This window comes from Gorilla gorilla, chromosome 19, assembly GCF_029281585.2.
Source record: "Gorilla gorilla gorilla isolate KB3781 chromosome 19, NHGRI_mGorGor1-v2.1_pri, whole genome shotgun sequence".
Taxonomy (NCBI): domain Eukaryota; kingdom Metazoa; phylum Chordata; class Mammalia; order Primates; family Hominidae; genus Gorilla; species Gorilla gorilla.
The window spans coordinates 43,146,565-43,168,189 of record NC_073243.2 but is presented as its reverse complement, the minus strand read 5'-3'; the positions used below and the strand labels follow the sequence as shown (position 1 = coordinate 43,168,189).

Here is a 21,625-nt window from a genome sequence, read left to right as displayed (position 1 = left end):
TCAGGCTCAGGTGATCCTCCCACCTCAGCCTCCTTAGTAACTGAGAACTACAGGCATGTACCACCATGCCTGGCTAACTTTTTGTATTTTTTGTAGAGACAGGGTTTCTCCATGTTACCCAGGCTGGTCTTGAACCTCCTGGGCTCAAGTGATCCACTGACCTCAGCCTCCCAAAGTGCTGAGATTACAGGCATGAGCCACCACACCTGGCTTTGGAGTGTTTTTTTATGACATGCGTTGCTGAATAAAAATGTGATTGGTGAGGAGTTAATTAATGTAAAATATTACAAAACTATTTAGCAGAAGTTTGTCATCTTTATCTTTTAGGAAAAAAAAGTAAATTAAAAATGGCCTAAGAAACATTGTTCTCCATTAGGATTCCAAAATGATAAATCTGCTAGCCTGTAGGGGAAAGGTCAAAATTTTGTTTTGCTGTAACTATATGTCATAAAATATAAAAGCTAAGCACTCCCTTAGGCATTATCTCACACATTTTTCCACTTGCTAGCACATTTTTAAGTTTTTAAAATCATACTATGAAATGATTAGCTATTATAACATTTGAAGTTTTTTTATTTTTGAAATTATAATTAATAACCAAATGTAGATCTTGTTATTTATTATCTTTATTACATGTCTTGGTAAAACAGAGCCAGGAATTCCTATTGTAGTAGTCCTGGGAAACTAGTCCAGGTGTAACATTGCCCATGATTAATTGGTGATGTACTCAGGCCTGACACCATCCCACTCTACTGCTCCACTGTGGGAGATGCACCTTGATTGCCCAGTGGCCTAATCTAATCCAATGACCTCTTTCTGGGAAAGAAAAAAAAAATTGAGCATGAGCACCCTGCAGGATTTGATACCAGGAACCATCTCCAATTTCTTGAGTGGTTGTCTTCTCTTGCTTCCTGTGGTGCTTGCTTCTGTATTTCTGTTCTTGTTGGCTCCTTTTGCTTCTTGTGCCATTTTAACTATTGGAATCCCTTGGATCACATTCTCTGTCACACTTAATTGTGGCATAAACTCTTTTACCAAGGTCCTCTCTTTCATGCGTGTGCCAATTTTTCCCACAGCTTTCTCTTGGGTCTGAACCTTTCTCCTGAACACAGATGCATGTGTCTGTTTACTAATAGTCTCTCCATCTGATTGTGTCCTACCAGCACCTCAAATCCAGCTGTTACCCAATAACAAATTTATTTTCTCCAATTTCTGTTTATTCTCTCTGTTATTAGCAACATCATCCACCTTGTCACTCAAACTAGAAATCTCAGTATCATTTTTTGTTACACCCTCTCTCCCACTTTCCCTCTGAAAAGTGTTTTATACCTGACCCCCCTCCCCAGTGCCACAGCCACTGGTTCCAGGATGTTGCAGTGACAGAGAACTGGGAGCCTGCTTTGGCACTTCCTGGGCTCCACCTCCATCAAATCTCTCTCAGACATCGAAGCTCATTTTTTTGAAAGACATGAACTTAATTATGTCTTGTACCTAATGTAAAACATTTCATGGTTCATCATGACATACGGGAGTATAGTGGTTATTAAAGTGATTCCCAGATGAGCAGCAGCATCCATCGCCACCGCCACAGACTAGTTAGCAATACAAACTCTGAGGCTCCAACCCAGATCTACTAAGTAAGTAACTGTGAGGGGTGGTGCCCAGCACTCTGTGGTCTAACACATTTTCAAGGTGATTCTGATACACTCTACAGTTGGAGAATTAACTGCCCTGTAGGTTCTAAAGCCTGGCTGTGCATTTGAGTCACATGTGGAACTTAAAGACATACCCAGATCCAAGGCCAATTAAGTCAGAAACTTAAGGTGTCTGGCTTGGTCTGGCCTATATCTTTTTAAAAGCTCCCCAGAGATTTTGATACAGAGTAATGGTAGAGAACAACTTAAACTGTAAAATTCACTTTTTTTTTCCCAGCAGAATCTAAAGTAGTGTTTCTGAAACTTGAATGCACACTGGAGTCACCTGGGAAGCTTTAAAAATGACTGATGATTGCCCTCCACCTCCCTCCCCATTCTGATTTAATTGGTTTGCAGTGTGGCTTGGGCTTTGGGGTTTTTTAAGTTCCCTAGGCTATTTTAATGTGAAGCCAAGGTTAAGATCACTGTTCTAAAGCTAGGATTCAGAAACACTATTGTGCCTAAGAAGCGCCTGGAGTACTTGATAAAAGTAAGGGCCCCACTCAGGTGATGAATCACCTGGAGTACTGCCCTAAAGAGTATTGCCAGCTGTCCCCCGACTGTTGTAGTTACGCTTTCATCCATCCACTTTGCTCCTCACCATTCACTGCTCTGCCTTAATTTCCTGCAACTCCCCATCCATAACATCAGGTTACTTCACTTTACTTAAGTGTGTCTTGCTTAAATCACTGGAAGGAAGTGTAGGTTATTCAAGCCAATAAATTGTCCTAAATCAATTGATTAGCCATTTGGAAAAGTGGTAAGCCAGACTGCTATCTTGCTCCTTATAAGAAATAAGCCCCATATAGATTTTAAAAAATGAATTAAACCATAAAAGTACTAGGAAAAGGACAGGTGCAGTGGCTCATGCCTGTAATCCCAGCACTTTGGGAGGCCGAGATGGGTGGATCACCTGAGGTCAGGAGTTTGAGACCAGCCTGACCAACATGGTGAAACCCCGTCTCTACTAAATACAACAAAATAGCTGGGCGTGGAGGTAGGCGCCTGTATTCCCAGCTACTAGGGAGGCTGAGGCAGGAGAATCGCTTGAACCTGGGAGGCAGAGCTTACAGTGAGCCAAGATAGCGCCATTGCACTCCAGCCTGGGCAATGAGGGCAAAACTCTTCTCTCAAAAATAAATAAATAACTAGAAAAAAATATGGATACATTTGGAAAATAATTTGGGATTGAAGAAGGCCTTTCCAAACAGATAAAACACCTAAAAGCCATAAAGGAAAGTGGTTGACAAATTTGATTAGATAAAAACTTTTCCACAGAAAAGTTACCATAAGTAACATTAAAAGATAAACACAGATGAGAAAACCAGTCTTCAATATATTGACAGGGTTGCCTTGATGTGAAAAAAAAAAAAAGTAATAAAAGACTAACAGAAGAACTCAGTGGAATGAAGTACAAACTCGGGGTAGTTTGTACAAAAAGAAACACAAATTGTCAGTTAACATTAAAAGATGCTCAGCTTCACTCATAATCATCTGAAGAAACATGAAAAGTTATATGAGGTGATGGCTATGTTAATTAGCTTGATTGTGGTAATCATTTTATAATTGTATAGCAAAACATATTGTACACCTTAAATATGTACAATTTTTGTCAAGTCAATAAAGCTGGAAATATATATATTTATATATTTATATTTATATCTTTATATATATTTATATCTATTATATTTATATTTATATATTTATATTTATATATTATATTTATTTATATTATATTTATTTATATTTAAATATATATATTTATATTTCTCTATATATATTTATTTATATTTATCTAAATATATATTTATTTATATTTATCTAAATATATTTATTTATATTTATATTTATGTATGTATATTTATATTTATCTATAAATATATTTATATTTATCTATAAATATATTTATATTTATCTATAAATATATTTATATTTATCTATAAATATATTTATATTTATCTATAAATATATTTATATTTATCTATAAATATATTTATATTTATCTATAAATATATTTATATTTATCTACATATATATTTATATTTATCTACATATATATTTATATTTATCTACATATATATTTATATTTATCTACATATATATTTATATTTATCTACATATATATTTATATTTATCTACATATATAAATATATTTATATTTATTTATATATATAAATATATTTATATTTATTTATATATATAAATATATTTATATTTATTTATATATATAAATATATTTATATTTATTTATATATATAAATATATTTATATTTATTTATATATATAAATATATTTATATTTATTTATATATATAAAGCAATCTGATGTTATCTGTCAAATTACCAAAATCTGAAAAAATTTAGTATTGGCAAGGTGGAAGGTTGACAGCATCCTATATGTCACTAGTGAAAATATCAGTGCAGTGTCTTTGGAGAGCAATTTAGCGAGAAGGACCAAAGTGAAAAGTGCACTGTACTCAACTGTACCCAAAGTTTTGCTCATAGGAATTTAGCTCTTGGAGGTACGTAAATATTTAGAAGATATTCATTGAATCTTCAAAACACTAAAATCAGTATAAATATTCATTCATAAACTACTAAGTAAATGATGCTAACTGAAATATTGGGATATTTGGTGCTGGAAGATGATAATAGAGATTTAGATGGGCTAACACAGAAAGTTATAGATAATTAAAAAATAGCAAATATAGAACTTTATATAAATATAGAGCATTATATTTGATGTATTATTTTGGGAGGAATTTTTTTATACACATATGCTTGTGAATATACACATATTTCTAGATAGGTACATACCCTATCAAAAGAGGTCACTTCTGAATTGTAGGACTGGGGATGGGGAGGTGGAGGTGGGGACACAAAGTCTGGTACAGAGCCTGACACAAAAGTGTTTGAATGAACCAGTGAATAACAGTCAGAGGTTGAGAGAGGTTTTTTGGCTTTATCGTATGTCTACTTGAATCATTTGAATTTTTTTCCATGTATATATCATTTCTCTTGTAATAAAAATTAAAACATATAAAAATGTGCAGTTCACTTTTGGGACTCTGTCCCTTCATTTTCCTCTGCCTCAAAGCCTCCTTTCCTTTCACTTTTCCTTCTAGATGCAGATCGAAGGTTGCCCCTGCAAAGCTATCCATTATTGTCTCTTCCGAATTCACATCTTCCTTAATTTATCCTTACCACCATGAACACAGAGTTCCACATGCTGGGTCTCTCTTCCTTGCCTCATGGGTTAGAGGCTTGTGGTCAGGGATGGTCTGATTCAGCCTTCTTTCTGCAAAGGCTACCAGGGGTCTGCAAAAAGGGAGGGAAAAGTGGCAGTACTTTACTGTCCAGCTTCTTAGCGCTAGTCTGCCTTAGAGTCATCACACCTGACCTGACGTGCAAAATAATTCACCATTTCTGACCCCTTGAGTATTCTCAGAATACGAAGCTTTGGCTTCATTAAACACAGCCTTCAGAAAGGTTAGCATTCCATTGCATCCATTGTCACTGCCAAGATCACTTGAAGGAAGCCCCAGGTATCATTTGTCTTTGACTTTCTGGCCCTAGCAAAGTGTCCAGCATATATTAACTCTGCATAAGTGCTTTCCAAATGATTTAAAAATTTTAAATATGTGCCTTTTATGTACCTACTTTTTCAGTCAAAGAGGGACTTAAAGACCCTGTCATGTTCTTTAAGAGAATAATCACAACTTTTTTTCTCCCATCTCAGTTCGTCCCAGAATACCTGAAGGTTTCAACACCTTGCAGTAGTAACTGTGGCTGTGTAAGGTAGTGATTCTCTGAAGGTTGACATTTGTGCATACAGAATCTGAAGAGTTGTGTGTGGCTTAAAACAAGCTCCACTAATCACACTTATCAATTATTTTCAGATTGTCTACTAAAGATATCATGGATGCATGTACAGAACATAAATGAAAGGACCCGAAAGGCCATGTTCCTATTATGAATAAAGGCAAATTATGTTTTATGCAAGAAGGAATGATAAGAATTAGAGTGAATACTCTTAGTTTTGCTTCTGATAATCAGTTGTTGAATCTAGATCCCGTGCCTTGATTTTAACTGTCCTAATAATTTTAAATATTATAATATTACATGGACCATATAATAGTCATTCTGCCTCAAAAAAAATGAAAGCTTGCATGAGATGCACAGATTTTAAGTCAAATATTCATGTTTGTTAGGTATGACTAAAATGAAAACTGGTTTGAACAAACATGAGTAAAGTTGATAGTGAAAATGTAAAGATTATGGTTAATGTTTTCTTTCATTATATATATTATATAATATAATATATAATTGTATATATTATATAAATATTTTTTTAACAGAGGTTTTAAATCTTAACCCAGGAACACAGGAGCAGTAGAAGCTTAGCATGTGGGGAGGGGTTCCTATTTTAGAGGGAAGGGAAAACTGTGCATATAATTGGGTAAGAGTAGCAGTAGGATTTGGGGTGGGGGAGGTTATGTACCTGCTTAACCCAGGAGGATACCTGTGGGCATTTGGGACTTCTGGATAATTGACATGGTATGATATACTATTTGTTTGGTTTGATAGGGAAGGAATTTCAGGTCTTAATGCTGTTTTGAGAATACTTAGAGGTCAAAGTGAGGTGAATGTAAAACAGGCATCGAACTAGTATGATTGAGACAAGGAAGAAGAGATGCTGAATTATGGGAGAAAATAGGGAAGTAAAAAAAAAATATTAAGACTTCCTGGTTCAGAGCTCTCAGAGACAAGTGGAAGCTTAGAACATGATTTACAGTATACAAGAAATTCTAAGGCTGTGGTTCTCAACCCTGGCTGCACATTAGAATTATCTCATTTAAATGGGGTGGGCCAACTTCACCACTATGTAATATATCTCTGTAAGACAACTGCACTTGCACCTCCAAAACTATAAAAATAATTTTTTCAAATGTTGACATATATAGTATTTTATTTTTAAATATTCTAGTGTGATAAAGCATACTTTTGTGAAAATAAAATTTCTATGCCCCAGACATTATATGGAAAGCTAATGTTGTGTGAATAAGATGGCAATTTTTCTATTACTTGTCATGACATTTTAAATGTGTTACAGAAAGTGCCTGGGATTAATCACAAAGGGAAAAATAATAACTTGACAGTGAGGAACTGGTGGACACCACCTTAGACACGTGACCAAAATTATCAATAACAGGATAAATCAATCTCATGTACCTCTGGATATGTTACACTGAGAAAGATACTTCATCACTTACATGATATTGCTCCCCCACAAATTTCATAACCTGAATCTAGTTATAAGGAAATACTATGCAACCCAAATTGAGGGACATTCTGCAAAACAACTACCTGCAATCTTTTTTTTTTTTTTTTTTGAGACGGAGTCTCACTCTGTCGTCAGGCTGGAGTGCAGTGGCGTGATCTCAGCTCACTGCAACTTCTGCCTCCGGGGTGCAAGCGATTCTCCTGCCTCAGCCTCCTGAGTAGCTGGGAATACAGGCACACGCCACCACGCCCAGCTAATTTTTGATGGGGTTTCACCATGTTGGTCAGGATGGTCTCCATCTCTTGACCTCGTGATCCACCTGCTTTGGCCTCCCAAAGTGCTGGGATTGCAGGCGTGAGCCACCGTGGCCAGCCTACCTGCAATCTTTAAAAGTGTCAAGGGCATTAAGGCAGAGGTACAACTGAGGAACTGTTTCAGACTGAATGAAACCAGAGAGACATAGCAACTAAATGCAATGTGAGATGCTGGATCAGATACTAAATCAAGTGAAGAGAATAGCTCTAAAGGACATTATTTGGACAATTGGTGAGATTAAATGTAAATATGGAGTGCAGATTAGATAATAACATTGTATCAATATTGTATTTCCTAATTTTGAAAATCAGACTGTGGGCATGTAAGAGAATGTCCTTGGTCATATGACATATATACAAAAATTTAGAGTTATAAGACCATGTTTCTGACTTATTTAAATAGTATTAAAATCCAAATGTAAAAATATGGAGAGAAATAGTAATAAAGTAATTGTAAATGTTAAACAGGTGAATCTGAGTAAAGAGAGCAGAAGCTCTCTGTACTATTCTTACAACTTTCCCCTAAATTTGAAATATTAAAATAAAAAGTCACCAAAAAGGGAGGTTGGGATAGGGCCTGGGTGTTAGCATTTTTAAAGCTTCAAAGGTGATTCTGATATGCAGTTCCCATTGACACCTGTTTATTGATCTAAGGAAATGGAGGAAATGAGTGTGAGAAAAATATTAGAGGAATAAATATCTACAGGCCAAGAGTTTCCAAGATTTCCTGTGTGGTTTGTGGGAACTGAAAAGTCAGAATTCTGATTTGATAGGTTCTTGGCACATCACGTATTATTTTATTATGAAGCAACAGGGTTAAATGCCTTTGATCCTTTAAATCTGAACACACTTCTGAAGTTAGAAATTGAAAAATGATTAACTTAAAAGGAAAAGGAAAACACCTTTGCACATATTTTGCTTCTTCCAGATGGAATTCATGTCTACCAGAGGCAAACAAAATGTTTAGCATTTGTTAAATGGGGCCACATTAAATTTAGTATTTATTTTTTAACTAAGAGCCAAAAGAAAGAGATTTATAATAGAGAATACCTTTAGATGGCATTTAGAAAGTTATGTGGATATGTGTTTCATTTAAATACTTTCTCTTTGACTAGAAATTACTCAGCAATTGAAACAGTCTGAGAAAAACCCATTTCCTGATAATATCCACCCTTCTTCTAGGAAAAAGGGGGAATTCTTTGTATCTAATTATGTTAAGGAATTAAATCCCTTCATGTAAGATAGAAAAAACGAACGCATTAGGTTACATTCTTTAACTCAGAGTTTTATCCAGATTCAGTCTATAATTAATTATGTAAGATTAATAGAATGAATCAAGTTTCATGAAATTGCATGAAGCTTAGGAATATCTGTTACAGTGGCTATGTTCTTACCTCCCTTCCTTGACCTTACAAATGCTACTCAGTAACTTTAAACAAGGGGTAAAAGTAATCTCTTTTCTGTTGCTAGGAAGATGAATTACTGTAGATGGGAGGAAAACATACAACTTAAAATCAACTTTCTTCATCACTCTTGACATTCACCAGTCTTTACTTGGGGTCACCTTAAGATGTGACATCAATTCAGAGTAATAAGGAAGGGTCAATGAAAAGCTAAAACATTCTCAAGAACCCATTATAACACATCTCCAAGGGATTCCTGTCAATGCCACAGCATTTCAAATACAGTACACAAGTTCCAGAGAAACAGCTTCATGAAATGAGACAATGGGTATCTGTGCGAGTCTTATGACAAGAAATTGACCTCTTATTGGGTCTCTCTTCCATGCCCTACATGTTTTTCTTTCTATAACCTCATCAGTCATTCCTTAGAAAACATTACATGTCCGTTTATCAACAGTCTATTGTGAAACAGTACATTTTCTGTATACTGTTGTCATTGGCAGGGTTTTCTTAAAAAGTAAGTATGTTTAAGAGCTTTGATTTAAGAAAGTTTCTTTGTCACATGGATAAGGATCCAGAATTGATTTCACGAAGTGAGTTTGGAGTTGGATATACACATCTGTATCTATCAGTAGATGTTTAGCTCTTTACATTGTGTTCACCTATAATCTGTTCTAGCAGATAGCTCAAAGCCCTGTGCATAAAAAGAACTTAATAATTATTAAAGTAGAAAAAAACTATTTTCAGTTTGCTGTATAACAGGGATGAGATTAGACACTGAGAACTCAAAGTACACTTTTTGTGTATCTAGATGTATAACTGGAGTTTATCCCTTACCATCACTTACAGTTATAAATTATTTAGAGAAAGAGAGAAGTGGAATATTGTCTGACTATTCTTATACTCCATTTAGTTTTACTTATGGGGACAGGAGACAGAATGATTAAAATGATCATTATCCAAACTTTAATATCTAGCCTGTAGAATTTTCCTTCTCTACAAATATTTTACTTAGCATTGTTGACTGGTTTGAATGTCTGAAATAGATTAGGGCCATGAAATTCATTATGCACTAAATAATATGAGATTTAAAAATGTTATTTGCTCTAATGTACAATAAGAAAATTGTAACGGGATTCTTAAATGTTTAGGTAGTCTAAATGTTACATATGAGAACTGCAATTAAATGTAACATCGTTACATATAATTGCATAATTGTGGACTGTGAGCACATTTAATATATTTGAAATTATTTTATGTGGAGCCTCCATAAGTAAAAACGACTAAAGCTTGCCCAGGTGTTCAAGTTTTGCCCTTAATTCTCTCTCACACTGATGAACCATATTCTCCCTCAGTCTTCTCCATCTCAATTAATGCCACCATATACGCATTTGCTTCTAAAATCTTGAAGTCTTCTTTGTGTTCTTTTCCCCTTTATTCCACTCAATTCCATTTTTCAGCAAATCCCGTTGGCTCCGCTGCCAAAACATAACAGCTCTTCAATCACCCTATCTAAATCACCATCTCTCTTACCTTGTCTGTGCTGGTAGCCTCCTCACTTATCCCCCTGCTTCCACTCTTGCCTGTTTAAAGCCCGCTGGCCACAGAACAGCTAGAAGGCTCTTCCTAAAATGTAAATAAAATCATGTTATCCCTCTCTATAGAGTAGATGATTAGTAAATATTTGTTGGCTCAATCAGTCAAGCAGTGAGTAATGGTGCTATAGCTATGGAAGGGTCAATAAGACAGGGACAGGAAAAACCAAAGATTCAGGGAGCCCAGATTATAAGAAAGCCTTGATTCATTGTGTATAATTCTGTCTTTACTTGAAACTTAAGCATATGAGTCTACTTCTATTGATTGGCCTGCCTGTGAACACTTGACAACTTACCCAGAGAATTCCACTGACGGCCAATCAAGGTTTTTTTCTTGGCCGCTTAGAGTCGAAACAGCTGCCCAGGTTTAATTAATAGTCTACAATTATATCTGGAGAGGAGCCAGTTTGAGACAGGTGTCTAAATGAAAGGGAGATTCCTAGCTCTCTTCATGAGTCACCTGTCTGGGTCTGGTGAGATAGACTCAAAGTTCTCAGGGGGAACGGAACTGTTATTTTAGAGTTCACTCAGGTTGAGGTTCCTGCATCGTGTTCCAGTGCCCACTTTATCTGCTGGTATTCATCATACAAGGAGATCCTAGGTTTGATTCTGTGAAGTTTGGTTTCAGGGTTTTTAAGCAGTGTCCATTTGCCAGGAATGTCCAACAAAGCAGTAAGAAACACAGCACTGATTGTTACGGTGCAAATGTCACAACTCATTTAAGGGGATCATCAAGTAATGACAACAAAGATTCAAATGGGGGCTTACTCTTTGATCCACCAGGAGTTTAAATAGCAATTATCATTAATTCTTGGATTCCCCCAGTCCTGATAGAAATTCAAGCTATCAGAAACTATCATTTCACAAACAGACAGCTATTAAAAGCACATTAATAATCTATAGAGGGCATAGCATATGCCTTTTAAAAAGATTTGCAGCTTGCTTCTATGTGGCAAAGACACAGGACTTCTCCAATCTAATTACAAAGCAATCAAACAATTTAATTAATCTGGAAATCACTTTCTGAACAATAGCTGCCGCTAAAATGAGGCACCCTGTGTAGTGCCGTTAGGTAAAGTATGTTTTTCCTACATTGTTTATGTATTAGCCATGCTAGTTCCCCAGGGGGATCATGGAGTTAATTACCTACCTAATGCCTGACCACTACTAAGGTTTACTTTACCAGGTCAGAAACATCAGCAGCGATACCAGCAGTCTATAAAGTGTCCTAGCACTCAAACATCCAACAGCCAGCAAATCCATGGGAGCAGCAGGATTTTAGTTATAAGCAAGTGCTGCACATATGGGCAGAGAATTAACTGGCACCAGTTTTCATTTGGGAGTCTCTCAGGTATTCCTTTGCAGATGGGTGGATGAATTCAGAGAGCAGTGCTATGAGGAGTGAAGGTCATGTATAAGACTCGGGTTTCACTCCTTACTCTCATCCTGGGGAAGCACTGTGCATGTGCACAGCAGTCAAGTCCTCATCGCTGAGTTTAGAATATATAACATGTGCTTTATAATTTGGCCTGTTCTAAATTAGCAGTATTTTGATCGCTGTATAACAAAATAGTATTGCTAAGTCTTCAGAGACTGAGTAGGAATCAATTTTTATTTCAAATAAGAACAAAGACTTCAGAGATTGACTTCTACCTGCCTAATCTGCTAGTCTTGTAATTCCTCCCTAAGGAAAATGGAGGAATTTCTGTAATAAGTCACACAGAAGTCTATAGAGTGCTCATTTACCCTTTTCTTCTGTTACCACCACGACTCCATTTCTCTCCCAAAATTTCCTATTAGAGGGTCAGTCATTTTCCCAATCTACTCACATTGGAAACATCAGTCACTTTTTTAGCCTGTATCCTTTTTCACTTGTTTCTAATCTGCTAACGACTGTGCTTGGTTTGCCCACCAGAATGTCCTTTCTATTGACCTTCCATGTCCTGGTCTAGGTCCCTCCTCCTCTGCTACTCCCCTGGCCACCCATACCAATTACACTCAGGCCAGCTTAGAACCTCCGGCATCTCTCTCTTGCCTCCAAGTATTTCTTAAAGCCTCTAACTAATCAGTACCAATAAACACAGCTCATTGGCTTTCCCAGTCTGAATTCCCTTCAGTCAGAGAAACTGTCTCGATTGCCTTGCCCTACTGTGTTTGGGTTGTTTCTGACTCCTCCCTGAAGTCGCCTTCTGTTTCTCCTCTTACCTAAAACCTGCTAAACTGCTCTGAAATTGAGCTAGAGTCCCTTGTCCTTAAGGAATTATCAGTTGCTCTAGCCCACATCACTCTCACTCATTTTCTCTAATATCCTCTGACAGTTAAGAGCCTTAATGATAATTCATATGTGTATGTATATGTGTGTATACATATATATATATTTGCATTTTAATTTAGCTTTTTGGTCTGACATGAAGCAGAAACATCTGCGATTAGTAAGATAGAACTAACACCTCTATAGTCTTGAAGTTGAAGATGTGGGAATTTAAGTTAGGTTTTACAGCAGTGTAGTAGATGAGAAGAAAATGAGGAAAATGTTCAAGCAATGGACCTAGAAAGGCAGCCTAAGATGCGAAGGCAAAATCTGAATATGGGAAATGGTTAATGGCAGCCTTGTTTTTATTTTATTTTATTTTTTATTTTTTAGAGCAGAGTTAAATTCACCTCTTTATCTATATCTCTGCCCATTCATCCTGAAGATGATGGGTCAGCATGGGGACCATTCACTAATATCCCTAAAAGTGAAAAGGGTTTTAAGTCAATTCTTTATTTCTTCTTTCTTCAGATTAAAAAATATATATATTAATAAGCTCTCTGTATTGTTCTAGTTGATCACATTGTAATCTCCAGGTATAGTGTTTTCTTTACAAAGAACACAGGGCTAAGAATTTGGTGCCAGGTTTCATTGGCCTTATGATTTCATTTTGAGTGAATAAGTGTAGCAGGGATTGTTCTTAGAATGTCTTGGCTTCAGATAATCAGTTATTGTGTTATGCCTAATTATTTACTGGTAGTTTGCTGTTTATGGTGTGTGAGCAAATTGAACACTTTTCCCAAATGAAAAACAAAATTTATATGAATATTTCTGGCATTAGATTATTTCCTTTAGGAAACAAAATTTTTAGCCATCTTGAAATTTGAGATTTTTAAAGGAATATGAGGAGAAGTATACAAGCTAAATTAGGGATGTTGGGAGAGGGGATGAAAGCTATTGAGAGAAGTTGAAAGAACTTAATTTAGCTGTGTGTAGATAAATGGACAAAATGAATCCTGGATTACTGGATGGCAAAAGCAGAATTCATTTCTCCAGGGGCCCAAGGAATAACAGATGCAAAGCCGTGATAAATTTCATTGCAGCAGGGGGAAAAATGCTTCATGATTCTCTATCCATAAAGAAATGGGCTTCTCAGCGCTTCCCAGTTAAATGGCTGTGATTGTGCTGTCTGTCTTAAAGTTAATGTCATTTGTTGAAGACATCACTATAAAATTTGCAACCTTCAGTTAATTGAAAAATTTCAGTAGAGATATAGCCAGTCCAAAAGTCCTCAAGGTAACACTAAACTTATCCTCCTTAATGTGCTAGTCTATTCTTTCTGCACACTGGTAATAAATTGTTTCTACCTTTACAGCCAGGTACTGACTTTGACATAAAATCTTGTCTTCCTTACACCCAGTTACAATAGTCACTTTCATTAAGAAACCAGTAATGTGGCAATTGGCTTCCCCTTAGGGATTAAACATAGCTTCCTGATTTATTTTTCCTTTTTCCTTTTTCTAGAAGGTACAGGATTGCTTTGCAGCCCTTCCTTGCCCACTTATTTAAACCAGCTACAGTTCCATGTGGTCCTCAGACAATTCCGCCAATCTAATTAAACATGCAGAGGGAAGCAGGGTGGTCTGGAGTGTCCTGAACTTGCCCTTGCCAGCTGCTGGCCAAGCTTTCTCAATGATCAGCAGCAGGTTGAGTGGGCTAATGGAGAAAGTAACAAGCCCCAGAGGAGCTGCCCTCCTTCCAACGAGCAATCACTGCCCCACACCACCCCTGAAGGCCTGGGGAAGATGAGCTCTGCCAGCCTTTGTGTGGCTGTGGCTTTTTGAGGCTGCCTGGCCAGTCACAGTCCAGCTGCTTAGGAGTAGAGGGATTGTTGAGGAAAATATTGACAACGCATAATCCTGCTGAGCCACTTGGCAATGCTGAGATAGATCTGGGTCATTGAGAAATAGGTCCAAACTGCTGTGGTCTTCCCAGTGTTTTACAACTAGTTCTGACACATCCACCTTTAAAATATGTGCTTCAGAATATGAGGATTTATCTTCAGGAACTCAGACTCTTATTCATTCTACTGTAAACAAAAAGTACTAAGGCTGCCTGCTAAAATGGAAAACACCTCCAAATGAAGCATATGCTTACCCATGCATCCTGCTCATTGAAATGTTCGCATCTGGAGGGTCACAACCAAGACTTGTATATATTCATTACTCTATCAGATTGAAATATTTGTATTGTTATGTCCATGCAGGACTCCTGGTTGGTGATATAGCTGAAAGTGTTTATTCATGTGTCTTGCACACTTAGAAAGCTGTGCTGGAACTCATGCTCCCCCATCCCCATCTCCTCCCCCCCGCCCACCCCACCATCCCTGGTCCAGGTAAAACTAAAGCATTATTGGAGGAAAGGACATTCTACAGAAATGTAAATAAACTTATTTCTAAGGAGAGAATTATTGATGTGGAAATGATACACAAAATCATGTAGTAAATTTCTCTCTTTTCTCTTTCTCTAGGAAATAGCCCTCAAGATAGTCCAAGAAATTTCTCCCCCAGTGCCTCAGCCCATTTTTCATTTGCACGGAGGTAAGGACTTTTTGTGAGTGGAGGCATAAGGTCTTATAGAGAGAATCCCATTTTCCTCTCCCCCTCCCCACTTCTCCCCCTCCCCACTTCTTCCCATCCCCACTTCTCCCCCTCCCCACTTCCCCTTCCCCCCACTTCCCCTTCCCCCCACTTCCCCTTCTCCCCGTCCCCACTTTTCCCCCATCTCACTTCCCCCCTCCCCCCCTCCCTGCTTCTCCCCCTCCCCTGCTCCATGCCTTGTGAGGTCCTGCTCATTATTCTGTAAGGCCTTCTCCAAAGCCCCACTGGCCAAAGAGCTTAGGCTGCCACAAAGCTTTGTTTTAACACACCTGCTTTAACAGTTTCAAGGCAGCAATTTAGTGATCCCATTGAGAAAAAGCCATGCATGGGCTATAGGATGTTTTCTGCTTTCTCTTCCTATCATGTTTGCAATTGGGCACCAGACGTCAAAGATAGATGTCTCATAATGGGACCACTGAGTCAAGAGGAAGTGTTTTCATTGTTCAGAGGATAGCAGGCACACAATGTCATGTCACACCATGTTCATTGTGGATTTTCTGCTATGACGTAGCCAAGTCAGAGGAGTGTGCACAGTTATCTCTTCTGTGTTCTGCATGTGGAATTTGTCTGCTTTGCCCTGTCAGATGCAATCCTTCACCTTCCTGGGCTCCTTCATCCCTCTCACATGCATAGCTTGTCCTCTTCTGCCCAGGAAAAACACCGAGAAAACAAAATGGCACCTTCAGCCAAGTTTCTGAATATTCAGGATAAACTCGGTTTATGGTCTGAATGTCCTAGATATTTGTTCAGTTTTCCTCAGAGACCTAACTATATCCTGAAGTGGATTAAAGTAGCACTTAATAAAGACGTATAGGTAGGTTAAAAAAAATGCTTGTTCTTACGCATGTGACTAACTAGCAAAACTTGCAGTGCCCTCAGGACCGTTTGTCAGCATGTCATGCATTTTACATTACTAAGTCTAGAAAAAAAAGTTGCAGCATTTTCAGAGTTCTGTGTAATTAAGATTTCATTATAAATCTGATGTAAAAAAGTTTCTTCTTTCATAGTTTAGTTGTTTCCCATCGTGTGTTAAATGTCTTTATGTATCTCACCATGGGGACAATACAAGAGTGATAAAAACATCATCTCCAGGGAACTTATTGAGACCCATACACTGTTTTTACCCCCAGCTCCAGCTTTTCTTTTTTCAGCTTATTTAGTACTGTAAGAAAATGTACTGGTCCCAGAAAGCCTGTTTACCCAGTGAATATTAATTCATAATAGTGCTACTATTCCAAGTGGAAAAAATGTCCTATAAAAATTGATAAACAAGTGTTTACTATAGTCTTTAAAATATATCTCTATAAAGGGGAGAGTGCATTTAGTTATTATAAGTAATAAGCAAAATGGAAATCTCATGGAGTACATTTAAACATGACAGAAATCACAGTATCTTAATCCTGGCAGATTTATAAAAATGAAGAGAATCTAATAATTAAATAGGTGACTCAAGGACACGTGAATCTGGTTTCCATGCTATTAAAAAAATACATAACCCCCCCCAGGCATGTTAATTTTTGACAAATAAACCATAAACCGTGACAGGAGATTATCACAGGAGACCTCTAGTTCATTTTGCATGAATTTCCGAATGGAACTCCCTCCACACTCTTCAAAAAGTATTAATTTAGATTAGGACATGAGTGATCATCATTTTGAATTGTTATTCAAGTAAACAGAACCCTGTGTTATGAAAACTCAAATTGGCGTATTTTTATGTAACATCTGGGATATGTCTCTCCATTTTAGAGTTGATTTTTCCTCAGGCAACATGGAGATTCCACTCCTAGGCCTCTGTTACCTTCCATTTGGTGCACATTGCTGAGCCTTTAAGAAGTAATGTCATTTTGAGACTCCCACATTTTATTGTTTTGTAAAATTTAGTCCAATTGAGGAAATATTGCTCTGTTTTTAAAAGTAGTCTTGGGTAAAGGGATAAAAGTCTGGCTTATTAATCTTTTCTGACCTTTCTTACCTTATGTGATAATACTTCCCTAGTAGCCATCTCTTGTAACAAAATAGTCCAAGTATAGACTAGAAAGTATAATGACACAGACTTGCTTTCTATATTTTCAAATGCAGATTTGAGAGTGAAATTATCGAATTAATTTTTTACTATTAAGTAAAATAAAAGATGAAAGTGAGAACCATAGTATAGATTTTGTCTGGAGCAAAGCAACATTTTCACATTGCTAATTGTGGTATTAATTTACAATCCACCTGATTGTGGACCTACTTAATCCTTTTTTCCCTGGCAGTAAAATGGAGGTTAAAAATACTCTCCTGCCTTTCCCAGAAGTTGTGGAAGTTTATGTATTGCAGACTGCTTTCACTTTTGATGGAAACATAGAGCCCTCCAAGAAATGCTGTGAGTCTCTCCTAGTTGCCTAGTTATTATGCACTAGGTTGAATCTCCAAGTGTATTTCCACAAGCAAATTACTACAACAAACTTGCCTGCTGAGTTCCGGTCATCAGACAATTGTTGAGTACTGGGCTGGAAGTCAGACCTACTAAAGATCATTGGCTCTGGTTGTCAGTTTCCAGATGATCCTGTTTTTCCTGCTCCCTTTCTGTTTTTATTCATTTGAATCTGCTGAGTCTGATCATTGTAACCTCCCAGTTACACCTTCAGAATTCTGGAGTAGATTTTAGTTAGCTATATTGGCATAGTTCAACTTGTTCCAACATCAACTAGAATATTCGGTGTATCACTCCAGGTAACTATAACAATAAATCTACTTCCTCTTCATACAGTTAGAATAGCCAGGTTGATACTGGAACTTTTCATTCTTTCTTTGTTGTATACCATATTAATCTAAATTTTTGTGAGTCGTATTGAAATGAGGGTTGTTATTTTTTTGCTGATCTTTTTTGTGTCCCGTGTTCCCATCAGATGTTTTTCCCTTCTTACTTTTTCATTTAATGTAACACCAAGATTCCCACCCACAAGGAAAAAGACTCTTTTCAAAAAAGGCTTGTTGCATTGGCAAGAATGTAGTCTTGTCTTCCTATAACATTTTGTTGGTAGCTACTGCAAAGAAAAGACAACATTGTTAGCAGGATTGTACTTGTGTGATACCTTTCTTGAAAAAAGGGCATGTTCTCTCTTAAGTACTGTAGATAGCATGTATAGTAACTTCTGATGTGCAGTTGTCATGGTGATGAAAATGCAGTGGTCCTTTGTGCTCCATTTGAGTAAATAGACACAGACAACTTAGGGAACTTTATGAGTTGTAAATTATTTCTGGTCCGTGGCTGTACAGAGTACTGAGCACATTCTTGTTTAAACATCTTTCTAGTTGTGTGTTTTCCGGAGCAAGCAAATGTAATTTATGCTTCAGAACTAATAAGAACATGTCTTCTCTTGGAATTGCTCATTCATCTAAAATATGTTCATTGATAACTGAGGGGAAGGAGAGTTAATGAATCACAAAACAAAATCATGGTGGGGAGAAATTGTGTCCCTCACTCTTTCCAGAGACTAGTTTCTAATAATTGCTATTAAAGGGACTGAATAATTCTTTTAAAATCATATCCTTTTCTTACTTTATCAAATTGGAGGTGTTTAAAATATATAGTGCAGGTATGGATTCTTAACTCTTTAATAAGTAGCCAAATAAAATAATATCAACCAGTGTCCATTTAATAATCAAGTATCTTTGTAAGCATGTTATTACAATTACTTTCTTCTTAAATCATTAACATTTTCAGTTGTTTAAAAGTATTTCAAAAGAACATATAATTTATCTCAATTTCTTTTATCTGGTATATTTACATACATCTTACTTTGCTTCTTTTTTTTAACATACTTGATTCAATTGTACTCCAATCATGGTACAGAAATGACAGGTAAATTTTACTAAAATCTTAACATTGTAGTAGTTCTGTGATTTGTCCACTTGAATTTTTCTGTTTTGTCTTTGTGGACCATTTGCATTTATTGGAGGTTACATCCATGGCAGCCTATAATTTTATTTTCCCATGAATATAAATTTAGGCTAAAATGTCAGTTTTTTACATTAACATCTAACTGTGACATTTCTCAAATTCAAGCCTAATGTTGTTGAATTCCCTAACTTCAACTTATTGTGAATGTATCCCTGGTAAATTTTGTCCACTCTTGTCACTTGGCAAGTTAACATAATAACAAACGTAATAACACGAATTACAAAATGTCCATACATGACACTGCAGTCTTATTGATCTAAAAATGCAATGTTGCTTTTTTTAAAGTGTGTTTTTCCTTTTTTTTGCCCCTTGACAAATTTGCATAGAACATTCAAAATGTTCTGTGGCTTTTAAGGCACAGTCTTGCGTTTAAAGTAATAGCTCTGGAAAGCCAGAGATTTCAGAAAATTTGCTTTCTGGTGTCCCCTTCCCTTTGCAGCAGTATTGTTTCTACTGCTGCATTCACTCATCTGAGACCCTTGTAATGACCCTTATCCACAGCCAAACTCCAACTGAGAAACCACCCATTCTATCATCACTTGAAGATAAAACCACCCTTTTCATGGCTCCTGCCAGCTTTGCCTCTAAGACTGAGGCAAACAACTTTACTCTTTGCATTAAGTTCTATCACTGGTGGAGAAGGTTTCACTCTGCCCCCACTGTTAACTGGCCAGAGCTGGGCTGCATGCTCAAAGACTCTGCAGGAGGCTTTGCTGTAACAAGCCAGGTCATGTCCGAAGGCAGTAACTCTTAAGAGATTCTAAGCATAAGGTCAGTTACTTACTTAATGCTAAAGTTATTTGACACTTCAGGCCTGAGCCAGCCATGAGCCTAATGATCCCTTCTTCCCTAAGCATGATGAGTAGAACTGTTCCTTGAAAATAATAAGCAGAAAGTGTTTCGGATGCAAAGAAAGTCCCCACAGACCCTTGTGCCGTGCTGGAAGTTAGCCCCTTCCAAAGATCATTTGCTCTGGTTATCAGCTTCCAGATGAGAGTGTTTTCCTCCTCCCTTTCTGTTCTTATTCATTTGAATCTGCTGAGTCTGACCATTGTAATTATCCCTGGTATTCATTTTGTCAAAGTATATTAGTGAGACATCAATAATATGGATCAACCCATTCCCTTTCTACTTGTTTGGTTGTATTGATTCAGTTTAAATAAAAGTCAACCTACTGTATAATGTTTGTTTACCCTGACCCTTGCTGAACATTTCCACATCCTCACAGACTATGTTTGTGTCATTTGTTTGACTAAAAATACTTAGTTTCCCTGGGGTTCCCATGTGACAGTACGCCAGTGTTGGCCTAAGCTAAACTCGCTTTCTCAATAGGACTGATGGACGCCGCTGGTCGTTGGCTTCTCTCCCTTCCTCTGGCTATGGGACAAACACACCCAGCTCTACAGTCTCTGTAAGTGCCTGACTTTTTTTTTTTTTTTTTTTTTTTTTTCCTCTTCCTCACAACAACAGAGCTATTACACAGGCAGTGTTTTCTCTGGGTGTTTCCTGGTAGGGAGGAGAAGATAAATTCTGCATGTCTGCCACTCTGAATAAGTGACGCATCAAATGATGGCCTGACAAAAATAAAAAGGACATACGTTTGCTGCAAGCTTTTAAACTGTAGTGCATAAATTGAGTAAGTTCCAGGATCACAAGTTTGGAGGAGACTGGAAGCTTTCATTTTAATAAGATTTGGTGTAGTTCGGGGGGAAAAACACAGTCTAGTTTTATTGCTTTGGTTCCATGCCAGTGACATTATGCTAAAAATGCCATTGAACTTTGATAGACTGGGTCTTTCTTCCTATGTGGCTTAGATAGAGGTTTGTTTTGTTTTGTTTTTTTCTCCTTCAAAGAAAAAAAAAGGCAAGTCTTAATTTGTCTGTGCCTTCTAGGTAAGAACTTTCTTTTAAGAAAGAATTAAAACAACTTAGAAGAAGGTTAAGATAAATAAAGACATGGTGGAATTATGAAAATAGGATAGAGGAAAATGGATACTCTTGCCCCAAACTATAACATTTCAACAAGAGACCTAGCAATTACTGGAAACAACTCAGTAGGTTAGATGTATGTTTTTTTAGTTTATGTTAGTGATCATGTGGGATAACTGTATCTGCAGGGCTATAGAAACAAGATGGTCATTTAGAAGGGCCTAGTAGATTGCAGGTGTTCAATATATGGAGTGATCTGGCTCTTTGTACCAGCGAGGAATGTGGACCTAGAGCCTCATTTTGTCAAAATCTCTGGTTTATTGTTTAGGGATATCCATCTATTGTATTTTTGATAGCCCCCAGCACTCCATTAAGCACATAGATTTAGCCACTTAATAACACTTGAATGACAAGAAACTACATTTACATAGATAAATTCTAACTGGTATCACCTCTGCCTTATACTGATGTATTTCCAGAATTCCAAGTATAATAATATAACGTAGATTTTCTGGAGTACCTTTAAAACCAAATTGTTAAAAGCTGTT

At 36.9% G+C, this 21,625-nt stretch overlaps 1 protein-coding gene across 15 annotated transcripts in view; it reads left to right on the top strand.

Moving 5' to 3' along the window:
• Window positions 1-21,625, top strand: part of MAST4 (microtubule associated serine/threonine kinase family member 4) — a 569,247-nt gene that overhangs the window by 474,839 nt on the left and 72,783 nt on the right. For all 15 annotated transcript variants that reach the window (XM_055367639.2, XM_031003271.3, XM_055367638.2 and 12 more), the window contains 2 exons: window positions 15,071-15,140; window positions 20,482-20,560. In XM_055367639.2, coding sequence (XP_055223614.1) covers window positions 15,071-15,140; window positions 20,482-20,560 — 149 coding nt within the window. The remainder of the gene's footprint in view (window positions 1-15,070; window positions 15,141-20,481; window positions 20,561-21,625) is intronic.